This window comes from Varroa jacobsoni, unplaced genomic scaffold (genome assembly GCF_002532875.2).
Source record: "Varroa jacobsoni isolate VJ856 unplaced genomic scaffold, vjacob_1.0 scaffold_709, whole genome shotgun sequence".
Taxonomy (NCBI): Eukaryota; Metazoa; Arthropoda; class Arachnida; order Mesostigmata; family Varroidae; genus Varroa; species Varroa jacobsoni.
The window spans coordinates 1-22,330 of NW_019213611.1; the positions used below are offsets into that span (position 1 = coordinate 1).

Below are 22,330 nucleotides of genomic sequence, written 5' to 3' on the forward strand. Positions count from 1 at the left end.
TGTACATTCTATTTGCTTTTTTATTAGCGTCCATATGTCGTGTATATGTTGAGCCCTCCATCTTTTTGTTTCTTGTCGTTTACACGTACCCGTATTTATCTTTTCGGAAGAACCAACCTGTCATTAGTACTATTAGTAGATGATGTCTCGTTGACTTTCAGTCAGCACTTGTATTATTGTTATTTGTAAAGTTCTATAATTACTGGCGAAGTTCACCATTTATATCAAAAGCTAACGGCCGTTTTTCAGATTCATTCCTCTCGCGATGTCTGTTTTGTCGCCTACCTGTCGCTACTTTAATTGAAGATAACATCCTTCTTCCCGTGGTTTCTCTCCTTTCTACCGAATCTTCAAAGATACTCCTCGATCACGACTGGCGCAAAGCGACTTTCATCAATGAAGCAACAGCGATCAGAAACCTTCACGTCGTAATTTTTAGCGCGATTTCTCACTCGACCATCTGGATGCCTTTTCTAACCCACTGTTTTTGGAATGCGTCATAATTATTTTTGTCCTGTTTGATCCTGTTCTCCATTGCCCCATGCAATTGCCCTTACGGTTCGTTTGTATTCTCACAGTATTTTCTAGCTTATTTTCTGTGATGCGTTTGGGGTGTCCTTTTGTGTATTGTGCTGAGTACGACTATTCGTTGATTTTTTGTTCAATTATAATGTAATTATAATAAAGTTATAACTTTCAATGATATTATCATCATGGTACTAAAACTAACGCTCACGTCAACGTTGTCTTTTGTTAAGGCAAGTTTCGGGAACTACTGGGCTATGTTTAACGTGTATCTTTGCTGATCCCATTTGACTGCTATGGACCCAGCAACGAGGCGTGCCTACACGTTAGTTGGTTTTATGTTCATTTTTACCTTAGTTTAAATAATTCGATACTGTTCGTGCCTTTTGCAGCGTCTGCTGATTTCGATCTGTTTCGGTGGCTGTTGTAGTTATTGTTTTATATCGGCATATATAATTACTATCATTATTTTCCAACATTCGGACAAAAACGCGCGTAAAACAGACGCTCGATTTCACCGATCAGGGCACCAACAGCTGGTAAACAAAACTTGGTAGGAGAGCGATGATTAATTATGTTGTCTACTATTTAGAAAGATAAATTTGTTTAGCACAAAGCATCGACACGTACGACGTACTAGCACGCGAATGCTAGCACAGTATCGCACAGATCTTACAAATACAATGGCCGGTTTACCAGCCAAGAATGCTGCAGAATTCAGCTATCGGAAATATCCTCAAAATTTTAGCTCCGTTGTGAAGAAAACGATTGCTCAGGATTGCTCTCTGATAAGTTGAACTGCCGCACCGGAAAAAAAACTGCTCAGAAAGCATACTTTAGTCAATCCAATCGATTTTAATCGAGACTGATAATTTTTATCTTTTTTGAAATATTTTTCGCCGGAGTGTCAGATCAATCTCCTCTCTCCTTTGTTTTAGTAAACGTATTATTGACTAGCGTACATATACAGAGGAGATCAGTTTATCGCCACTTTTACCATAGTCGTAGCTGTATGAAGAAGCGAACCCGGTGTTCGCTAATGCGCATTACCAGACAATAACTATTTGAATCCTATACTTCGTTTCGGTAATAATAATTATCGTCATTACTGTTAGTCATAGTATTAATTATTATTAATAGCGCTGTTGGTACTCGTGGTGCCATCGGTTAAAGTCGATGTAGAAGACGGTGATTGAGCCGTTTGACAGACCAGTAATGAGGAATCGTTGATCGTGTGAAAGGGCGACGGAACGTACGGCGCCTTCGCACGCCGGAAACGCGTAGAGAAGAGCCAGATTGTACGTGCGCCAAACCTCGACAACACCACTCTCACCTCCAGTGATAAGGTACTCTCCGTCGCGACTCAGCGCGCAGCACTACGACGATATCAATGGAATCAGCGTCATCATTTCAGAGTAAAAAAGTAATAAAATTGACATGTTAGGAACTGAAATATTGTAGAATCATGGTTAGTGCTTTTTTGTGGAGCCAAGTTCTATCGAGACAAGATTATGCGCCGAAAGATAACTATTACATGACTAAATTATGATGGTAATATAATAAGTGTATAAAACGTTTTTCAAGCATAACTTAATTGCACGCATTAAACGTGTCCCCGCAATTTTAACCGAGGGCTCTATCGTGATCAGTTTTATTTGTAATGTTAGTACTATGGGAATTTGTTGAGGTACTGTTATGTCTGTACTTGTTTTATTAAAAACAGGACATCAAGGGGCCAAGGGATACACAACCAGTCCTATTTCAGTGAATTATTATGCAAGTGTAGCTAGACTAGAGTAGCAGTAGCACATATACTTACGCCAATATCATCATGGTGTGTAACAGCCCTGAGCTGTTTGCCGTTCATATTGAATGCGCACACGTTACTTAGATCGTAGCAAAGTACCATAGTGCCTTCACGGGATAGGCACACAAGGTGCGGACTGCGGAAGTGTTCGGGACCTTGGACCGATCGCAGCAGGTCGCCTGCCGTCGTATGCACGAGAACAGCTCCTGAACGTGAGCCACTCACGACGAGGCCAAGTTCCGCAGACACGACAATGCATGTCACCTCGCTTTCATGGCCGGATAGTGATGCTCGTGGCGTCGGAACGTCTATCGTATATAAATTTGATGACAGCGTTTTCAAATTTTCGCGCCAATCATCGGGAAGATAAGATCAAGCAATCAGCGAAAGTTAGATTGGGTTTAATGCTGTCCGTTGACAAAGAAAATATAATATATTCATTAAATTGCTATTAATTTAACTCGCTAACAACTAGCGGTTGCTTGATGGCGAAATACGAAAGAAAGTGATTTCAGGTGCTATTAGGTTGTGTCGTTTCAGCTAGAGACCTAATGATAAGCTGTATGCTAAAGATGTAACTGCTGCTGCTTCTGTAGGCAGAAAAAACTAGGTTTCGCATGTAGTCCGAACTCTGTCAGAGCGTCTGGGGAAATCGTAATCTTCGTGAAATGCTCTAATCATAGAGCTCTATTCGTTTTCCATGAATTTTCGGCTGTTGAAAACGATTTTGATGGCCGAGTCTTCACTACGAAGCGTTGACTCAAAAATGCTATGTTTGTATTTCTTGAATGCCCGAATAGAAACGCTTATGAAAGCAAGATTTTTTTGCTTTTCATAGTTGATAGGCAACAGATATGTTGACGAAGGTAAACTATTTTTATTAAATGAGAATCCGCTTTGAACAACATACTAAGCTACGCGTTGTGGTTCGAGAAACGAAAAGATCCGCTATGACACCCTTTTATATTTTTTAAAACTGAAGTGAAACGCTCAATGCAGGACGCATTTTGCGTTCGATTTTTATATTAAGCTACAAAATTGGTTCATATAAAGGCTTGGTCAGTCAGCCAACGATGCGAAGTGATCTAGACTGATGCAGTTTTGGTGGGCCAGAAAATTTTAACAGACCTCGGAGGGGATCTACAGAGCATGGCATGGATTTCAATTTAGGAGTTTTTTTTTTTTTATTTAGGAGTGCACCGCCTCGATAGATGTACTTTTCATTGGCTTTCTTAGAAGCCTGTATGATGCACGAAAGGTAGGTGAGAGATTCTCCTGCATACTAAGAGAGCGATCATCACATTCATCTATTGAAGTAGTATCTTTAATAAAGGATCTTAGAGAATCTCCTTAGTTAATAGAATTTGAGATATGCTTAAAAAACGAAATTTCTTTCTAACCGACTCAGGAATAGTCTGATAAAGAATATAGAATAAATATATAAAGAAGAAGACCGCCCAAAACGGACATTGCAAAAACTGACCGGGATTAGCGTTGTCGCCCGCGATAGACTGGGTACGGGCGTTCCAGTGCCACAACAGCACCGTACAGTCCTCTGAGCCCGATGCGACGTAACAGTCTGAAGTTATATTGCATTCTGAGCGAGCCAAACATGTAACGACCCCAAAATGCGCATAAACAATCTGCAAAGTCTTAGCAGATTCCGTGGCAAACACTCGAAATGATTTGTCCCAAAATCCGGCAGCGATGATAAAACGCGAATCGACCGTGGTGACGAAGCACGATGGTCGGACCTTCAGCCGCTGCGAAAAATCCGAATCACCGAGGTGGCGCTTATGCGGCGAAACGTTCATCACTAAATAAATTTAAAAAAAGAGACGGCTTAAATGATAAGAGACTATGGGTATAAAAATCTTGCGCTGATATAATATCTTCACGTATATATTTAATCTTATCAGATAGGATATTTGAACTCTTACCGATGCTATGCTAGGTTCAAATGTCACTAACGGTACAAAGGTTAGCACGACACATACGAAAAAACTTTAAGTGGAATGGCGCGCTTAGGTAGACTTAAAATCATCTCCTTTTCTTTTCATCACTTTCCCATAGGTACAAATTAGTGACTTAGCATTTGTTGCAATCAAAGGGTCGAAACTACTTCTTAGCTAAGGCGAGTTAGAAGTTGCGAAGTGTTTCAGACGTTCAGATTTTGTCAGAAAAACAATACCTCTTGTTAAAAGTGATTTTAAAAAGGCGAACTATACTTACTAAGTAATGGATCCATTGACAATGGAAGGACCTGGCTGTTCTGTTGACCCGGCCCGCTCTGGGAGGACACATCGTGATGATAGCTGCCCGTGGGTCCGCCGCCACCCCCATGCAACGGGGTGCTGAAGTTTGGATTCCAGCGGTTGACGGCAAAGTTGTGATTGGCCGCCACCGTGACAACTGATGGCGCTGGTAACTGCGGGTAAGTATTGGCTGAGATGTGCACAATCGGCGAATTTGACAGAAACTTGATCACCATGCAAACCTCGTCGGCCACAGGCGAAAACATCAATGGGCTTATGTGCATCGCTGAGCTGCGCGGAGGGTGTGGTTCAAGTAGTAGTTGAGATGGTGTCATTCCAAAATTTTTTATTTGCTCCTCAATAGCCTCACGCATTACCGGATCTTTGACGCTTTCCAGCTCGACGTTGCCCTCGTACGTGAGGTAATAGAAGACGTTAGCGCTTCGTACAGCTTCTGGCCCGCGTTGCTTGTAGCCGAATATGAGGTCGATCCACTGGTGCAGCTGGCAGCTAACAATTTCCGATTCCAGCGCCATTCGATGGATACGGACAAACTCTTCGGCCGAGCCATTTGCCCAAGGGGGCAGTTGAACGTCGCTAACAAGGTGACCATCTTCCCTCGTCCCAAGCCGGAACCCATTGTGATTTTGGAAGATCTCCGGCAGATAGAAAAACTCCGGGATTAGCTCCTTGACATCGGACGTATCACGTTGGCAATTACGCCACGACTGACCGACGGACGAGAAAAGCCTGTCAGGGTGATCGAATTTGCCGTCCTGCAGAGCTAAGAACATAGTCGCGAACGGCTCAAGTCGTAGCAGCCAGTTGAGCGTGAATGCTGCAGTCGAATAATGTGTCCCGTAGTGGAATGGCGGGACAACGTCGTGCTCCCATGATTCATAGCGCTCTTCGAAAAACTGCTTACGTGATGGATTTAACGCACCAATGGGCTTCGAGAGGTCACGGTAGTTCGAGGGCAAACTTAGGTCGAGTTCAGCGCTCTCGTAGTTGGTCAGCACCCAAGGAAATATGGGGTACTGGTTGAGGTCGCTATAGGTGCGGCCGGCAATCGTGTTTAGGAACATGAGGTATTCGAAATTGGATATCTCTCGGCGCTGCCACTTCTGAGTCATGTTACTCTGCTGAAAGATCTGTCGGGGCGTCATCAGTGACGCACGTCGCGTTTGACCGATCCCATACTTAATACCTACACCGACCTGGGGCAGAGCTTTCACCACCCTTTTTACCGTCTTTGCGCTGTCGAACGCGAACATGATCGAAGCTACAAACAAAAACGGGTGTAATAGAAACAATCAGTGTGACGAAACAGCAACGCGTTCATAACTAACTTATCGAGCCCATTCAACCAAATATGTCCAGTAGTGCCACTGAGAATTGCTTCAAGTTCCCAAAACAACTATGCGGCATATATTTGATCGAGAAGGGATCTTTGTATTGCTCTGTCTAGCAAGAACTTCTAAATAGGAAACGTAACTTATTGCGTTATGTTCTCGTACGAATCGAGACGTTAACAGATGGATACTACATGACATCTTCTATGCTAGAATAGAACAATGTGCGCATGGACTAGGTCTATGGCTTACTTCTTGATGCAAGGAATATCTCGAGAGCGACATTCTGAAGCAGGTAGCGGCGCGAAAAAACTGCCCGGATTTCGCTAAAGTGCCACTTGCCATGAACATGCTCACAGTATTTCAGCACCTGCAGGGCAGAAAAACACAGCAGTAAGAATAGCGTTCCGAACACGCGATATCCAAAACCTTTGCAGACTATAGGGGTGTATATAATGCAGCTCTACTAGCAGTAAGTAGATCCTATTTCGTACTTTGCCCTATTAGATAGGTCTATGCTGGAGCAAACATATGCCTTCAGTTCAAAAAGTCTAAACTGACATTTGGAGCATGTATTTCATCTGGAAACCTTTTTTTTTCTCTCTGTTCGAAAGCTTTTTTCCTTATATCGAGAGCCATGTTTTACCTCCAGTTCAACGTGATGTTTGACCTACTTCAAGATGCTACATTGTATCTAACTTACGCGTGGACAGTTCTTCTTGAACTCGGCATCGTCTTCGTCGACCTCGAAAAAGAGTTCGGACTGCGTCACTGACAGGGTGCCCGGCGCAGTTATGCCTGGAGCAATTAGTCGGCATCGAGTGCTCAGACTTACACTGCCGGTGTATTCCGCGTCCAACTCCTTGTCTTCCCAATATTCGGCTCCGTCAGCCGCTTGTCCACCGGTCAGCTCTCCGCCCGGCGACCCGTTTTGCCGTCGCTGGGCCGCCAACTGCCGATGGAGCTCCTCGCGATCGCGTGATACGGTCGCTGCGTCATCGTTGTGGCCGTGGGCGTGTTCGGCCCTGAGCGAAGCGCCGTGATGCGGCGATCCGAGGGGGTTGCGGACGAACCGTCTTCTACGTCTAGCGTCGTCCTCCCAACTATCAAGCTTCAAATGCTCGATCCGTTCAAAATCTACTCGAGTGCGGTTCGTCGAGGTGTCGATGGCAACGTTGCTAGCAGTAGTAACCGTTGGAACCGAATGATTTGTAAGACCATCTTTTCCGCCGGCTAAGTTGGTCACGGTGACGATCGCAGGGGCACTATTGTTTTTGTTATTATTAGTGCATGCTGTTCCCGCAGTGGCTGTAGGGGTAAACTGCGGGCTGCCTTGTCCGCCGCCCACGCCACATCTGCCACGCAACGCCAGCGTTCGCGCTTGCTGCATCTGCTGCTGGTCTCGCCATGCTCCGTGTCGGTTTGTGAGCATGTTGTGGACTTTGTCGATCATACGCTGTGCGACGACGGTGTCTCGTCGACGGGCTGCTGTGATCAGGTGGTCGCACATGCTCTCCTCGTCGCGACGTTCGGCAGCGGTTTGGCCGCATAACTGTTCGAAATCGGCATGCTTGATGACATCATCAGCGCGCATGCGGTTTAAGATAAAGTCAGCCTCGTTAGCGACCCGAACGATGTGGTCTTTCATGGCATGTGACAACAGGCGTCCCTCGTTAATTAGTTCAATGAATGCTAAACCCGCATGTTTCTGCAGGGAGTTTTGCCACTCTTGTGAGCAAAGCAGCATGACAAGTTCAACAACCGAGCTAGAGTTTTTAAACGTATTTAAGCCTTTGCCCTCGACAAGTAGGTCCTGACCGTGGGAACCCACTAGCGTTTTCGAGAGGAACTGCGCAAAATCGACCATGATCTCACGGAGCAACGGGCATACCCCACACAGCGCTGTCTCAAGTTTTTGGGTGAGGCTCGGTTCACGAGACTCACCGTTACCCTGACTACCTTGGCCGGCCCGAGTGAAGTCCCCGTTTTTGTTGGATCCGCCATGAGCCTCGTCTGGAAATTTATTGATAGATAGAGATAAACGGTAGCCATTAGACTAACAGAAATCGAATTTTAAACTCTTTGCACCAGCTCACAGCTCGATCAATACAGGTCAGCAAAAAGAATGTAGTAACAAAGGCTTCTTTCTATTTTTTCTCCGCGGATCAACTGCCATTGCACTCCGATAGTCTCACTTGTTTGTGTAGCTCGTACCGGGACAGTTTCGAAGATACGCGTGGAATACAAGTCTTTTGACAGAGGGAGAATAGTCACGTCACAGTTTAAGAGTCTGCATTTTATATCTGGTAATGTAGCAGCAAAATTAAGTGCGACCAAGAAAGTGACTCAAATAGAATTATCTTTTTCTAAATAACTAAGCAATTTTTGCCCAACCCTATATATTATTTTGACTCTGAGGTGTAATATAAATTCTTGCTGTTTACGCAGAACGTCATAACTCAGTTAACCTAAAAGAAAATCTCACCACTGACAGACGACAGGTGTGCGTTCCGCTGGTGACAATAGGCATGGGTGGATGAGTGGCCCTGACCGAGGTGCTGTTTAGGAATAATCGGGATACTGGACGAGTGCAAATTGGCCAGGATATCCGAATCTTCACCGGATGTCCCGTGCCCATGACCGATATGGCTGTGGTGACACGACGAAGCCGTTGTCCGGCCATTGTTTTCGTACGCAGTGCGCTGCTGCTGTTCACGGTCGCGGCGTTCCGCATGCGGACTAGCCGGTTCTAATATATCTCGATACTTAGACACCATCAGAACGGAGATGAAATAGACAACAGCTAAAGCTAAAAATTGAGCTTGTTTAGTCTCGTCATCTCTGTAAATGACAGCACGGAGTCTGTTAACGTCCATGTCTTGTAGAAGCTTCTCAGGCTCCTTGACCTGCATCAGGCTGCCGCTGAGGTCGTTACGCATTCGTTGTAGGGCACTGGCCATTGCGTGATTTGTTTGTACCTGCGAGGATACTCCATGGCCGTGATGATGACCGGTGCTGCCGCTAGATTGCGCTGGTGGTGAGGGGGCGGGCAGTTTGATTCGTCCGTCTAGGCACGTCCGCACGGCGTTGGTGCAAACGAGCCGTAGACACTGGCGGAGAATGCCCCCCGATGCCATGTTCTTTTCCGATTCGAGCTCGGAGAACGAAAGCGATGAAGCGAACACCAGTACGTCGGCCAGATGCACTAAACGCTGGAGGAAGGCGAAGCTCATTTCCGATGATAGCCCCTGCGTCGGTTCTACCACGTCCAGCTCGTGCTGAACAAGAGGTAAACGAGGGGGTTGTCATAGGAGGGGCAAAACGGGCAAGAGGAAGAAGCGAAGATTATTTAGGTTAGTGGTGGTTCCTTCTTTGTCTGCTGGACGGCATATCGTATAAACAAAGTATAGCATATAGTTAACTTACGAACTCCTTTTTTTTTCTCTTAAAAGGTTAATATGTATCCCTGGTGTCGCTCAGCGAGAGTACTGGCCGTCGTCCAAACTACCGTGTCAACTTCGGCTCAATTAATTCGAGGTTGTCAATGAAAAAAATGTCTACAAATTCCCATTTGATTGATCCTACCTCAGTTCCTATGCTATAATACATCACTGTCATAAAACACGCTGTAAAAATCGTTTCTGTGAGATGTTTCTTTGTCCGAAGCAGGAGGATTATTCGAGTAAGCCACTTGCTTTAGTCACTTTTTCTCTCTTGCCTGATCTATGCGTTCACTTATTATATGGCTCTGTTTACCTGCAACCCTCCTACGACTAAAACCGAATGTCTACTGCAGATCATTCAAACAGCGTTAGGTCTGAAAACACTGGCACATTGGCTAGTGCTTTAGCACAAAAGCTATTGCAGTTCCAAACTGTCGAGCTTGAAGGGACAAATTAATCAGTTAATTTGATATATTTAGATTTAAATATTCTACTATAAGCTGAATATTTCGCACCGTGGGCGAGGTTGCAGCGGCCAGTAGTGGAAGAAGTCCGCCACAGGCTATAACGATGTTGTCGGAAAGCTGTGAAATAAGATGCACTGTATTAACGACAAAGATGGCGTTGTCGCTCGAGTTGACAAAATCCATGATGGTCTTTGTCGAGTGTGACCTCCAGAGTTGGATATCGGTTTCGAGGGAGTAGAGCAGGTCTGACAGTAGGCGTTGGTGGATAGCTGACCAGCGGAACTCGGGAATACGGAAAGGTGGTCGCGAAGGCCCGCTATTGAACAAGTGTCTAAAACGTAAAAAAAGAAAAACTAAGTAGGTGTTTATTATTATTATTGTGACTATTATTATTTGATTATATAAGCTTAGTATTCTCACCACTACCAATTCTGCAATATTCTGAAGTTAGCTCCAATACATAATAAAACAACAAAATATACAGAAATTAATTTTCAAATTTACGCGCGCACCTGATCTCGAGCAAAATCCTATTCATCTACTCCCATATAATTTACATGGTAACCGTAACAGTGTCATGCCTATTCCGTCATTATGAAATAGTTCGATCTCCATTTCATTCAGTTTTTCCTTCGTATTCTATGCCCAGCTTTCCATTCGAATTTAGTTCCCCTTACCTTGATGCGGCATGCGAGCTATTTTCCCGGCTATTGTTGCTACTACTAACCCCGGTCCCGTTGCCGTGACCAGGCGGGTAAACGCTCTCATACGTATCATTCACGTTAGCAAATGAGACACTTTTTGTTCGCAACTTGGCCGGCTCCGCTCCGTCAGGCCCAAGGTCCTCTAGTGTGGCCCGCTCTGCCCCGTCGGATTGTAGTCCTGTGACCTTGTCCTTGGCGACTTCTAGACCCCGGTACGAGCTATGTTGTAACTGAGCATCGATAGTGGATACGACTTGTTCAGGACTGCCGGCTGATCCGGAGTCGCCTGTGAGCCTTTCGCCCGTCTCAATGGCTGAACCGGACTCTTTACCATTGCTTCCGAGGACCGCTTCGTGATTTTCGTTCTTAATACAGCCTCCACGACCTTCTCGGCCGCCCACATTATTATTATTGTTGTTAGCGCTGTTGGTGATGTCAACGGTCTCCACCTCGCCTGATACTTCTTTGATCTCGACCACATCACTCGTTGGCGGTGGTTGACTCTTGGCGTTTTGTTCGGCGGCCTAATTGCACACAAATGAAAGTAAGACGGAAGATTAAGCGAAATAAATTATAATCAGACATATTTAGACTTGTTTTAGGGATGTGTAGGGCTAATTTAACAGAAGGTAGAGTGTGCTCATATGTTTCTATTCGGTGTAATGTCATCCAGCGGTAATGACTATTAACTTTAAATTGACGGTTTCTTACAATAATAAGTGAGTTAAACATTAGTAATTAATTTGCTTATCTTGTTATAAAAATAAAGATTCGGCAGCAAGTATTTTCTTCTCGAAAATCACTATACCTTTTTCTCTAGTAAAGGGGATAGCGGCATACTTGAGGACTCTATCGTATCGCAGGACAGCTCCGTGACGAGAGCTGCATCCATAGGGATCTCCTTTTCACCCTCATTTTCGTGTTTTTCTCTGCCGTCATCCTCTTGAGGTTCGTGCTCAATACCGGAGCCTGCTGACACCTGTGACGTATGCGACGGAGCAGGTGATTCGATGGCGGGACAGTCAATCATCTGGGGGGAGCCTGAAGAGTCCCGTTCCTCCTCTTCGCTTAAGCTGACATCCTCAAGGACTTTCATTTCAGCCTCTGGAACAGCGTCTTTGGTTACGACGGACGTCAACTGGTCTTTGTTGATTATGACAGAGGAGTCCTCATTGTGCTCACTAGCTCCTCTACCAGAATCTGTAATTGTCGCAGCGGAAGTTTCTACTTCTGAGGCGGCCATCGCCGAGCTTTTGCGGCAAGGAGTTGTTGGGGCTCGATGGATACCGGGTAGGTCTTCAGTAGAGTCCGGAATTTTGGTCGATGAGGACAGCTGAAATAGCGTGAAGACAAATTAATATATTCTCAACGCCTCATTATCCTTAATTAACCCGAGGCAGCAACGACTCCGGCGGAAGATATTGGGTATTGTGAGCCAATGGGGTGGAGTGCCCAAAGAACTTCATGAAGGCTTAACCAAACGGAGTAAAGACGCCGTAGACCCCTAACATACTAGAACGTAACAGTTAGATAGATAGATTAACCTTTCATACATTCTATACCTTGCCAGATCGAATAATGACCTACCAGTCTTGCAAGGCACTAATCTTGGGACCCTGATATAAGGTGTACTGTGCTTTCAAAAGGACGAACCGTAAATTTCCGTAATCATTCGCATTAACTCTAAATTTAAGCTCCCGTTTATATATATGTCATATTGTATCTGTTTAAGAGAATTTCACATGATGAAGTCGACGTCCCACTAGGAGCATTTTTTGGTGTCGTTTATTGTTGAACTATTATTTGTATTATATTTTATATGTGTAATAATTGTCAACTCAATTATTTAAATAAACCTCTGCTCTCTAAAAAAACACCAGATTCTTACCTTGGGTTCCTGTTCATCCTTGGTATGTGCAACAACGCCATTGTTCGTGGTCTCCTCTGACCTAAGCAGGTCGTTAGCAGCAGCACCTGCTTCACTCGCAATTTGGCACCCGATCGTATCTTTCATTGCGTCAAGGGACCGTTCTCCCTGAGCTACCCGTTGTTGTTCTTCGGTATGTTTTACCTTGACCTTCTGCGACTCTTGCGTGGTCGCAGCCTCTTCTTCATCGTTACTTGCTATAAAAGCCGTTGTCGTTATGGTTGTCAGGGTCGCTTGTTGTCTGTCAACGCTTTGTTGTTGGTCTTTGATGTCGGTGGCCTCACCCACGCCCTGGCAACGTTCCTTGGCATCCGCATGCAGCTCTTTCTCAGTTCCGTCATCCGATTTCTCCTCGATCGTCTCCTGTGAGCCTGCGGTGCACACGACCTGCCCATCTTCGGTGATGACCACCTGCTCAACTTGCAGAGGACCTGCCGTTTCTACGCTCCCACGACTGCCTCTCTCTGGTGAGGACGCCAAGGAAGAAGAAATCTGCTGGCCCCGATACGCCTGAAGATGATCATGTTGATGCTGACTATGATGATTAGTAATACCATTATAGGACTGATGATCACTGCATGGAGCACCGTCAACAGTTTGTTGATCCTGTACGGCAGATGCAGACGGTTGTGGTGGTGACGGTTGCGACAAATGTTGCGTTTGTTGATTGTGGGCCGAAAAAGAAGAAGAGGATATGGAAATATCGGCGGTGGAAGGGCTCGATGAAGTCGTGCTGGGCATGTTATGCTGTTGGGCGGATGAACAGTAGCTAGCTGGAGCCATTGGGTTACCGCCGACGCCGGTAGACGATGGTTGATTGCTACCGACACCAGCAGTAGCAGAGGAAACGGCTTCCGCGAGACTTGGGGCAGGGAGTTCCTGCGAGGGGGTGGTAGCAGACAACGCCACACCCAGGACTCGGACGGAGGGGGCATTTGTCAAAGCGATTTGCCCTCCGGTCGAGACACCTGGCACCGTTTCGTCCGCGGGGGAGGGCGACTCACGCAGCGCAGCTGGGGCTGACTGCATCTGTGCATAGTGTAGCTGGTACTCCTCGAAAGCGACGCGCGAATGCACGATGGCCAGGGTGTCTACCCAAACGCGCCATCCGCCATATTCATATTTGATGGCATGATGTAAGAGGGCGCGGAATAAAGCAAACACAGTTTCCGAAATCCTCCTCTGCTCCTGATCCTGAGGATGTACGTATGCCAGGGCGACCAGCCATTCCTGCCATACCGACATCTGCAGGACTGTCCTGCGATTCTCGCGGGAAGCGTTGCACAGCAGGCTTAGGTCAGAGAGGAAGAGGCGCTTTACCTCCATCAGTTCGTCGCACGCTTTTGACTGACGGAGAAGACTGGCAATGACTTTTAGGACCACTGAAAGTTTGAAACGATAAAATCAGTAGATGCAGTAACATGAATAATAATAATTGAATAGTAATTATAGTAGGAAATGAGAGATAAAATGGGTCGAAGGAAATAGATTAAGACCAGCTGCATTACTACATACTGGATTTCCGTAGAGTTTCTGTATAGAATGGCTTTTACAGAATGCTATATAGGCACTGTAACATTCGTATTATTTAGTCCTTATACAAATTGCTTCCTCTTACTGAACACAAGGTGTCAGGAAAACAATTGTAAAGAGAATGAATGATAAAAAAAAATATTTTGAAGGGCTTGCACTGCTTGCTATACAACCCCGTGATGTATGCTTTGCAAGCTTAAGTGTCGACAAGCATTGCTTTACTTAATATCATAAAAAAACCCAGCTAGCTGAAACTCCTATGATGCGGGCTAAGTATATTCCATTACAAAGAAGAGATCTAATTTATGACTATCTAGCTTGACCGTATAAAGCCATGTCACTCGATAACAGTCTTCATAGCTTGTCATAAAACAGCGAAGAAAACCAAGAAAGACATCGACCAAAACGACGATACTTACTGGGATTCTCCAGTCGGAAATGATGCTCAGGCTCAGCATGTGGAGTGTACAAAATATGAGCACCAATGTGTTCCGTGAGCATTTCATAGAGCACGTTGTACGTGGCCAACGTCAAATGGTCTGCGTGAAGCAGCAACCGATCGACGAGCAGCATATAGAGGTTATGCGGGCTCATGACGTCGTGCTTCCGTTTATGCGTACTGCGGCTCAGAAAGAATGCCAAAAGTTTCAACGCTTGAAGTCGTACTGTCTCTGAAGGGGATCCGAGAAGCTTAAATACGGCACGTACCCCTGCACGACAGTCGAACGCTGGCACCATTGTTGCCGGTTGTTCGGCCATGAGCCCGATCATCATTTGGAGTACGTCGTGTAGATTGTCGTCTTCGTGTACCGTTGTTAAATAGTTGAGACAGCTTTGCAGTTCGTCCTCTTTCGGGCCTGATCCCTTCACGATGAGTTGTTTGAGGAACAGCAAGAGGTACGCCCGAATCGAGAGAATCTCTGGCGGAGCAGGCCTCGGTCCATCTGCGCCTTTCGGAACTATCCCGCTCTTCTCAGATGGATTGGTTACCCAGTAATAGTACTTCAGTATGTGCATTGTTTGAAGGACGGTTGATACTCGCCGGACGTTTCCGTAGATCTGAGTGTCCGCCAGAAACTCGGTGGCCAAGTATGAATAGAGTCTGATCTGAATCGGTGTTGGGGTGTAGATCCACAGAGCTGGATTGAAGAGCACGTGGTCGAGAAGATGTTTCAGAAGCAGCTCGCCGTTGGCAGTCGATAGGGTCAGTAGATGACGGACCAATGATAGAAATGACTGGAGGACACTTTCGTTCAGATGGTGCCGTAACGCCTTACGTAACTGTTGAGAAATAACGAGGAATCCCTTGTTCTGGATCATATGCTGTTGAACCGCAGTACTGCCTTCGCACATCTCGCAGATAAACCCGATTAGGGTGGCACTGCGAATCATTGAAGTGTTTCAATCATTAGGAGGATAAATTAGCTGGTTATATAAAGGTGACCCTGCTCTTTGGTTCTTTGCTTTGCTTGTAGAAGATCATTGGTAAGGGAAGAAAAGAATACCACTGCTTTGCTAAGGAAAATGGTCATCGCGCCTAGAAGTAATGGAGAGATTTACCTAAAAAATTAAGCCATTGATTACTGCAATTTCTTTATAAGGAACGTTCAATAATGCTATAGTTTTCCAGTAACTAAATTCGTATAAATAACTTGTAGTAGGTAACAAGTAATAAAACCTGCATTATCTAAGTAAGCCATCTACCCGAACATTATATTCCTCTGTAGATAGGTTCTGCATTAGAAAGTATATTTAGTAATGCCACATTTAAGCAACGAGCTCAGATAATGCATTATCTGTCCTATCTATACGCTTCTAGTAGAAATACATATTGTTATTATTAATTATTACATCCGTTTTAATCCGCATATAAGCAGCACCCTGGACTTACAGGAAGTAAATAATGACACGAAATCTCCGGACACAAACCAAATAAGGGTAATCCTTTGCCGCATGCTGCTTTGCCAGGCCATTTGTAGTGCGTTTTGCACTCGGCCTAATGCCAATACTATCTTATTAATTTTCTTTGGTTGCACGAATCATTCTGTAATAGTCACGTATCATCTTCGAAGCTTTAACCCGTGACGCCCAACGTCTTTTAACGAAAACCTTCGGAATCGTTTAAGCCATGATGTTCCTATTATACTGAATTATAGAAACTGACGTGTTTATGTGATTGAAAGAAAAACACATTCACAACTACCCACACATACCATATGCCATTAGCTTTGGCTGTATTGACATCGTGTTCGACACCCTGCACCGGATAGTCAAGTTGACCTAGTAGGGGGAATAGCATTTGTAGTCCACCGATCGAGTTGAGCGTCGAGTGGATTCCGTGTGTTGTAACAGCTCGCACTTCCTGTAGCATTAGCGCGTGCGGGTTATGAACGAAGAACGCCGCGCCCCCACTAACTCCGCCAGGGGTCTTCGGGGCAGCCTGTAGACAAAGCTGCGAGTCGGTTGCTACCGGATTATAGCAGAAGAGCATCGCCTGCGCAAGTTTCCCATCGTATAAAACTCTGCGGAGCGATTCACTTAATGTCGGCGATTCGCCCTCGAATCGAAATTGTGCCTGGTACCCGGGGCCGAGTCGGTGGATACCGCACACCTGGTGCGTACTCAACGCCTCTGAGAATAGGTACACGGCTGACATTTGGCCGGAGAACAGATGCTCCTCGTCGAGTTCGGGTGAGGCGCCAATATAGCACTTGTCGAACGGGTCATTTGTGCTGACCAGCCAGCTCATCTCCGTGGCAGAGGCCAGCTGTCCATTGACGAAGCACTTGATTTCGCTCTTGCTCCACCGATTGTAGATATAAACGACCGCTAGCATATACCACCGCCGCGGCTGGAACTCGTATTTCACGCAGTGCTGGTACCCCTTGCCCTAATAGGACACCATAACAATAACACAGACAAACAGAAAACGGAAAAGTGAACGATAAATATGTATAATGCGAATCATTAGTACGATAGAAGAAAGAAACGCATTGCGCCAAGTGCTCGGTTTGCTACCCTGCGTGGGTTGGGTGCAAAAAAGAATCTCTGGAGACGCACTACTTGCACCAAGGTCAAGCTTAATGTAATTGATGTCAAAGAGTACCCTACATATGCATATACAGGGTGGGCAAGTAGCCTACACGAGTTAGAAAGTCTTCATTTTGCATACTTAAAAGAGAACTCATTTAATCTAGATTTTTCACTGTCACGTGGCATCTGCTAAATGGATCCGGCACTACTAACTTCCATTTGTAATTGTTAGTACGATTTATATGTTGATTACTTACGTTAATAAATATATTAACGTAAGCAATCAGCGTTAATATATTTATTAACATATATTAAGGAACGTGTTTGAACTGTAACTCTGCTACTTACGTGTAGAGGTATATCTAGTTATGGTTTTGTACTTGAGATTTCCAATTTCAATAAAGACATAGCCATGCTAGTAGATACTAGTAGCCATAGTTCTTGCTACTAGGTTATTAACAAACACACAAAACCTCGCCAGGCTGAAAGTACAAGCACATAAGGTGTCATTGGAGACGCAGCTAAATAATGTACTTGTTTTTCCTTTCTCTCCAATACACGCTTTTGACGATCTACATCGATCGAGCCTTGGTAGGACATATCCTTCGAAAGTCCTAATCGTTTAGCCTATCTAGCAAATGAAAACCTATTCACTGTCGATGATACATACTCAAAATTGAGCTTTATATAGGAGCATATCTTCGGAGCACAGGTACGCTCAAGTATTCTGCATCCGTGTTCTTCGGCTGGTGGGATGCGCCCAAGAAAGGGTTTATCTCCTTCACCCTTATAACTATACTTCCGACGTGTTAGTAAATGACTTCGTATCGATTGCACTGTTGTGATTTCATATATGCGCTATACCAAGCTAACACTGATTTTTCCGTGCCGCATCAAGACCGTGGCATTTCGCGAGATCCCGCAGGATAGCTATCCTCTCACGTTGCTGTTACGCTTTCATCTTGCTTTGAAGGAGGCACCAGTAGAAAACGTACGTCAAACCCGCAGAAAGCACGTTTCCTTGTATGGTTTCAACATCTTCGAGTGATCCGCGGGGACAACTGCGATCTATTTGCGCTAGTGGTAACTACTATGTGTTGTTATATTCCTCCCCTTATGAGTTTCTGCATTCTTTGATGTTTCATAGCACAACTTTGGGTTGCCTGGACCTGGTCGACCTTCATAGATCGGAAACGGCTTGGCGAGATGGAAGGGCGTAGGCACACCCAAGCCTGCAACCTCCAACCCTCCTTTTACCATGCGAAGAAATGAGATGTAACGATATCACTTTGTCACTGCAGCGTTTTCTGCAAATGGTGATCTAAGGTCACCTGCTTGCGAAAGCCGGTGGATTGGATCTTAGCTGGGCCTTTGCATTACCACGGCGGATACGGCTTCGATCGGTTATGCGGAGGAACAGAGTTATTAGGAGGAGAAAACGCGAGATAGAAAGGATCAGAAGGAAACGGGGGCAAAAAGCAATTCGTCGTACAAAGTATAGACGAGCAGGCGATGACCCCGGGCAATTGCTTCCTTTTCCATTCCTCTGATCGGACACACAACCGCAACTCATTTATTCTACTGTACGCTCAAGGCAGACGGAAACCCCGTTGAACTATATATCTACTATACTGCTATCGTACAAGGCTTCGTTTACGTCGCTTTTGACTTCTTCAAGACCTGTACCTTTCACACTAGCGTTTTCTCTTTGTCTGTCATTCGATCAGACTTCTCGGATTCTGAGGCCCGATGAAAGCAAGATTACATCAATTGGATCAATGTTCAGCAGTAGATGCCTTTTTGCTATCAGACGGAGGTTGCTCCATTACCTTCCAATACTACTAGCTCAGTACGAATTGTCGAAACCGATTGTACTAGCAGCTTCAGCAGCAGTGGCTATAGAATGCTGCCGCAATTTTTCTGTAAAAGGTATTCCTCCTTATTTTTGCCTCCTTATTTAAGGCAACATGGCGAAACGGGGAGGATGCTACGTTTCTATTGACTTGGTTCACAGTTTCAAGGCTTTATCTTATGGATCCCACGACGGTGTTTCCTTAGCCGCCAAACGGATGGTTACTACGCGCGAGCAACGGAAATACTAGAAGGCGGCAGTAGAAGCAGAATCGAGATGTGTTGGCAGGTCTATTGGGTCATCCATTTCAGAGGAGCACTTCGTCTGCTAGACAAACTGGTTCAGGCCAATGAGGTCCGTAGACTCACAAACCGGCAATGCGCGACACTGCAATTGGAGCTGAAATAGTCGGGCGTCAATTGCGACCAGATTTTTACAGCGATTCGATTGGCGCTGTGGAAATCTTTTGAGGTTCGCGGCTGTATCGCCAAGTGTTCGCCCCACCGGTTGTTCTTGTTATGATACAGACAAGATTCCCTCGTCTGTGAGGAGCGAATCTGATTTGGTGACTCGGACTAGACTTCGAGACCTGAGTTTACTCCGTCGGGGAAGCACCGCTTCTGTGAAGGTCTTTTACCCTAGATAGTGGTAGCCAAATATCATCTTAGGACAGCGCCACAATGATAGCTTATATGCACAGACACACTCGTATACACACACATCCGCCTCTAGTTCATAAGCCGAAAAATACGAAGGAAACATTAGGTAGAAGAAAAAAAAAGAGAAATATTGCGAATATACGAGTATCTGTAATCAGACTATACGAGGAAGGTAAGCGAGGGACGTTCAAGAGGTAGTGATTCAAATTTTTTTTTTTTAGGAAAAGTGGTTCATGTTGAAAAACAAGAAAAAAAAGGAAAAAGAAAATGGCCTTTCTTCTTCAACACAGTTGCCCGACTTAGAAATCATCGACGAATATAACATACATACATCCGTAACTACTTTCAAAGGCTTATCGTTTATTGAAGTATAGAAAAGGTATATCTATCAATACTCCCGTAAACGAAATTATCTTTGTAGGAGTTCAACCGCGGTCTGTCTACAATATACTGATGAAAGCACAGCTATTCTTAGAGGGCTTTTATACAATAATATTCTATACGTATATAGATGTAGGGCGCCGGATTCACAACCATAAGGTCTCAAAAATCAATAAATAAGGCGCTATACTGGGACAGCGTTCGACCTCATACATCGCGACACATACAGTGCTCGTATCCTAATTCTATTCATTTAGTCGACTGTGGCATAGGCAACACACGGTGGGATACAATGATTTTATGACGTAGCACAGCTTCCGTCACTTTTCTTGTTTTTTTTTTTTTTTTTTTTTTTTTTTTCGCGCACTAGGACATATAAAATGCAGTCGAGGTAGCTGTGCACTGTTCTCTAATGCTGAGAGTCAGTTTTTCTTCGAATGTCATTGAAACCAACCTGGCTGACATACAACTCAACTGGTATCCGTTGCTATGGATTCCATATGGTTCTACAGAAAGTCACGCGCGTATTTCAGTGACTCTTAACAATGATGTAGCAACGCGGATCTGTTGCTTGGCCCTCGAAACGGTCTAGGCGCGCGTTGATATAGTGAACGCACCATTTACTACTTGCTGATAATTTTGGTAGTCGCCAGACACCTCCCGAGAGGAGACTTTTCCCCGGTTGAAGCTAAAGCGAATCGAAGTAAACTGTCCCTACCGGACCAGCGATTAAGTTATCAATAGACCAACCGACTAGGTAGCACCACACGAGTGACATGCAACGAGACGCAACTGGATTCACACAAAAAAAATCAAACAAACCGTTCCTTACCACCGCCTCTTGTTACCACTCCTGATTCAAACGAGGTGATTTGTTTCAGTCGTTTGCTACTACAATCATATGCAGCCACCATTGCCATTGAACTAGTTAGCCATTGCTGGAGGTCGGGAGCCCGTCAAAAGAAGAACAAGAAACGATATGAAGTTGTACCCGTGTCAGCATCTATATTAGCTAAGATGTTAATGGAAAAAAGCGTATACGCTTACCAACACAAAAGTTTTATAGGGGCTGTAAAAACAGAGCTGCACAGACGAGGTTCGGCCGAAATAGGAGTTGACGTTGGGGACGACAGTTTCTGCGAGCGAGATTAATTAAGGGTTTGTTTATTAGTTGATAAATAACAAGCTAGAATGCTGGTATATGAGCGGAAAGGTTGCTGCGGTTTAGCATTAGCATGTCAGATAGACCAAGTGATATGTGGTACGCACACATCGTACCGTTAAGCTGTTCTTCGAAAATAGTAAATGGTCAGGCTCAAATCAGGCTAGAGTTGCTAGCTAGCTAGCAACTGATTGTAAACAACAATTGGAAAGAGAGACCGTCCTTGAAAATACAAGTGATCTGGTCAAAGATACTCGTGTACGTATACTACACTAGGATCCTGCAAGCACTACTGAGATAAAGTATATACATTCACTAGCGCGGTAATACCATATTATTATGGGCAACTTTGTGGTCCTTGCAGGATCCCGCCGTATATATATAGTCAATTGACTGTACAAGCGGAGACTATCGTAGGAACCCAATTTGCTTGGTCGTCCAAATTATCCATTTTGACTACCCTCTTCTCAGTTCTATTACTTACGTGTCCCTTCCTCATCTCCAAACCAGTAAGAGAAGCCTCGAATCTTATAGGTAGTATGATAAAATCCGATGAAATCGAGCCCACAGCAATTTCTACTTTGTAAACGGCTTATCCCAGTTTTTTTCGCCGCGACGCGCTGTCGCATTATCTCACAGCCGATGACAGTACCAGTAAGGATTGACAAGGTTTCAAAGTTTACTGTTTTCCCCAGCACCTCAAACCTTTGGAGACCGTTGCTCAAATCACTGTCCTCGAAATCTAGTGAGTTTGCTCGAGTGGGAAAGGTCATCCTGACGCTACTTCAGCAGTAGTACGTTCTCCAAATGGTCTCCTCATCTTCCATCCTATGCACACGCTTGCGAGAAAGAGAGAAAAAACTGGGCGGATCTATGAGTCGCACTAGCTAGCTATGGATCTATAATAGAGCAGTACCGAGGGCCTGAGTAGTTCGATTTTAAAAGTAAGCCGTTGTGGCGATCTTTTCTACACCTCTCAACCGCCCTGTTTTCTCTCCCCTCTTTCCGTTGCGATCGATATCATATAGCGGTATGGGAGCGAACCATGAACGTAGGTGCGCCGCCATAGCGTCAGAGTTGGCGGTGAGGGTGACTAAGAAGGATATCTGCGCCAACCAAACGGGGAGAGTGCATCGATTTCCATTCTACTTCCACCCCGCTCTTGGCTGAACTTCCATGAAGTTAATCTGCGCTCGGCTGAATTTTGCTAGAGATAATAGAAGTAGTAAT

At 45.0% G+C, this 22,330-nt stretch overlaps 1 protein-coding gene across 1 annotated transcript in view; it reads right to left on the bottom strand.

Annotated features, from left to right (window-relative positions):
• Positions 1–1,357: 1,357 nt before the first annotated feature.
• The window catches only part of rg (A kinase anchor protein rugose), a 53,227-nt gene continuing 32,254 nt past the window's right edge, over positions 1,358–22,330 (bottom strand). The window contains exons 6-18 of the mRNA XM_022837449.2: positions 16,227–16,903; positions 14,433–15,394; positions 12,442–13,862; positions 11,362–11,886; positions 10,527–11,077; positions 9,898–10,180; positions 8,425–9,217; positions 6,643–7,952; positions 6,192–6,309; positions 4,565–5,869; positions 3,816–4,148; positions 2,345–2,640; positions 1,358–1,901 (exon numbers count right to left, since the gene is read on the bottom strand). Of these exons, the coding sequence (XP_022693184.1) occupies positions 1,659–1,901; positions 2,345–2,640; positions 3,816–4,148; positions 4,565–5,869; positions 6,192–6,309; positions 6,643–7,952; positions 8,425–9,217; positions 9,898–10,180; positions 10,527–11,077; positions 11,362–11,886; positions 12,442–13,862; positions 14,433–15,394; positions 16,227–16,903 (8,817 nt within the window). The 3' untranslated portion in view covers positions 1,358–1,658. The remainder of the gene's footprint in view (positions 1,902–2,344; positions 2,641–3,815; positions 4,149–4,564; positions 5,870–6,191; positions 6,310–6,642; positions 7,953–8,424; positions 9,218–9,897; positions 10,181–10,526; positions 11,078–11,361; positions 11,887–12,441; positions 13,863–14,432; positions 15,395–16,226; positions 16,904–22,330) is intronic.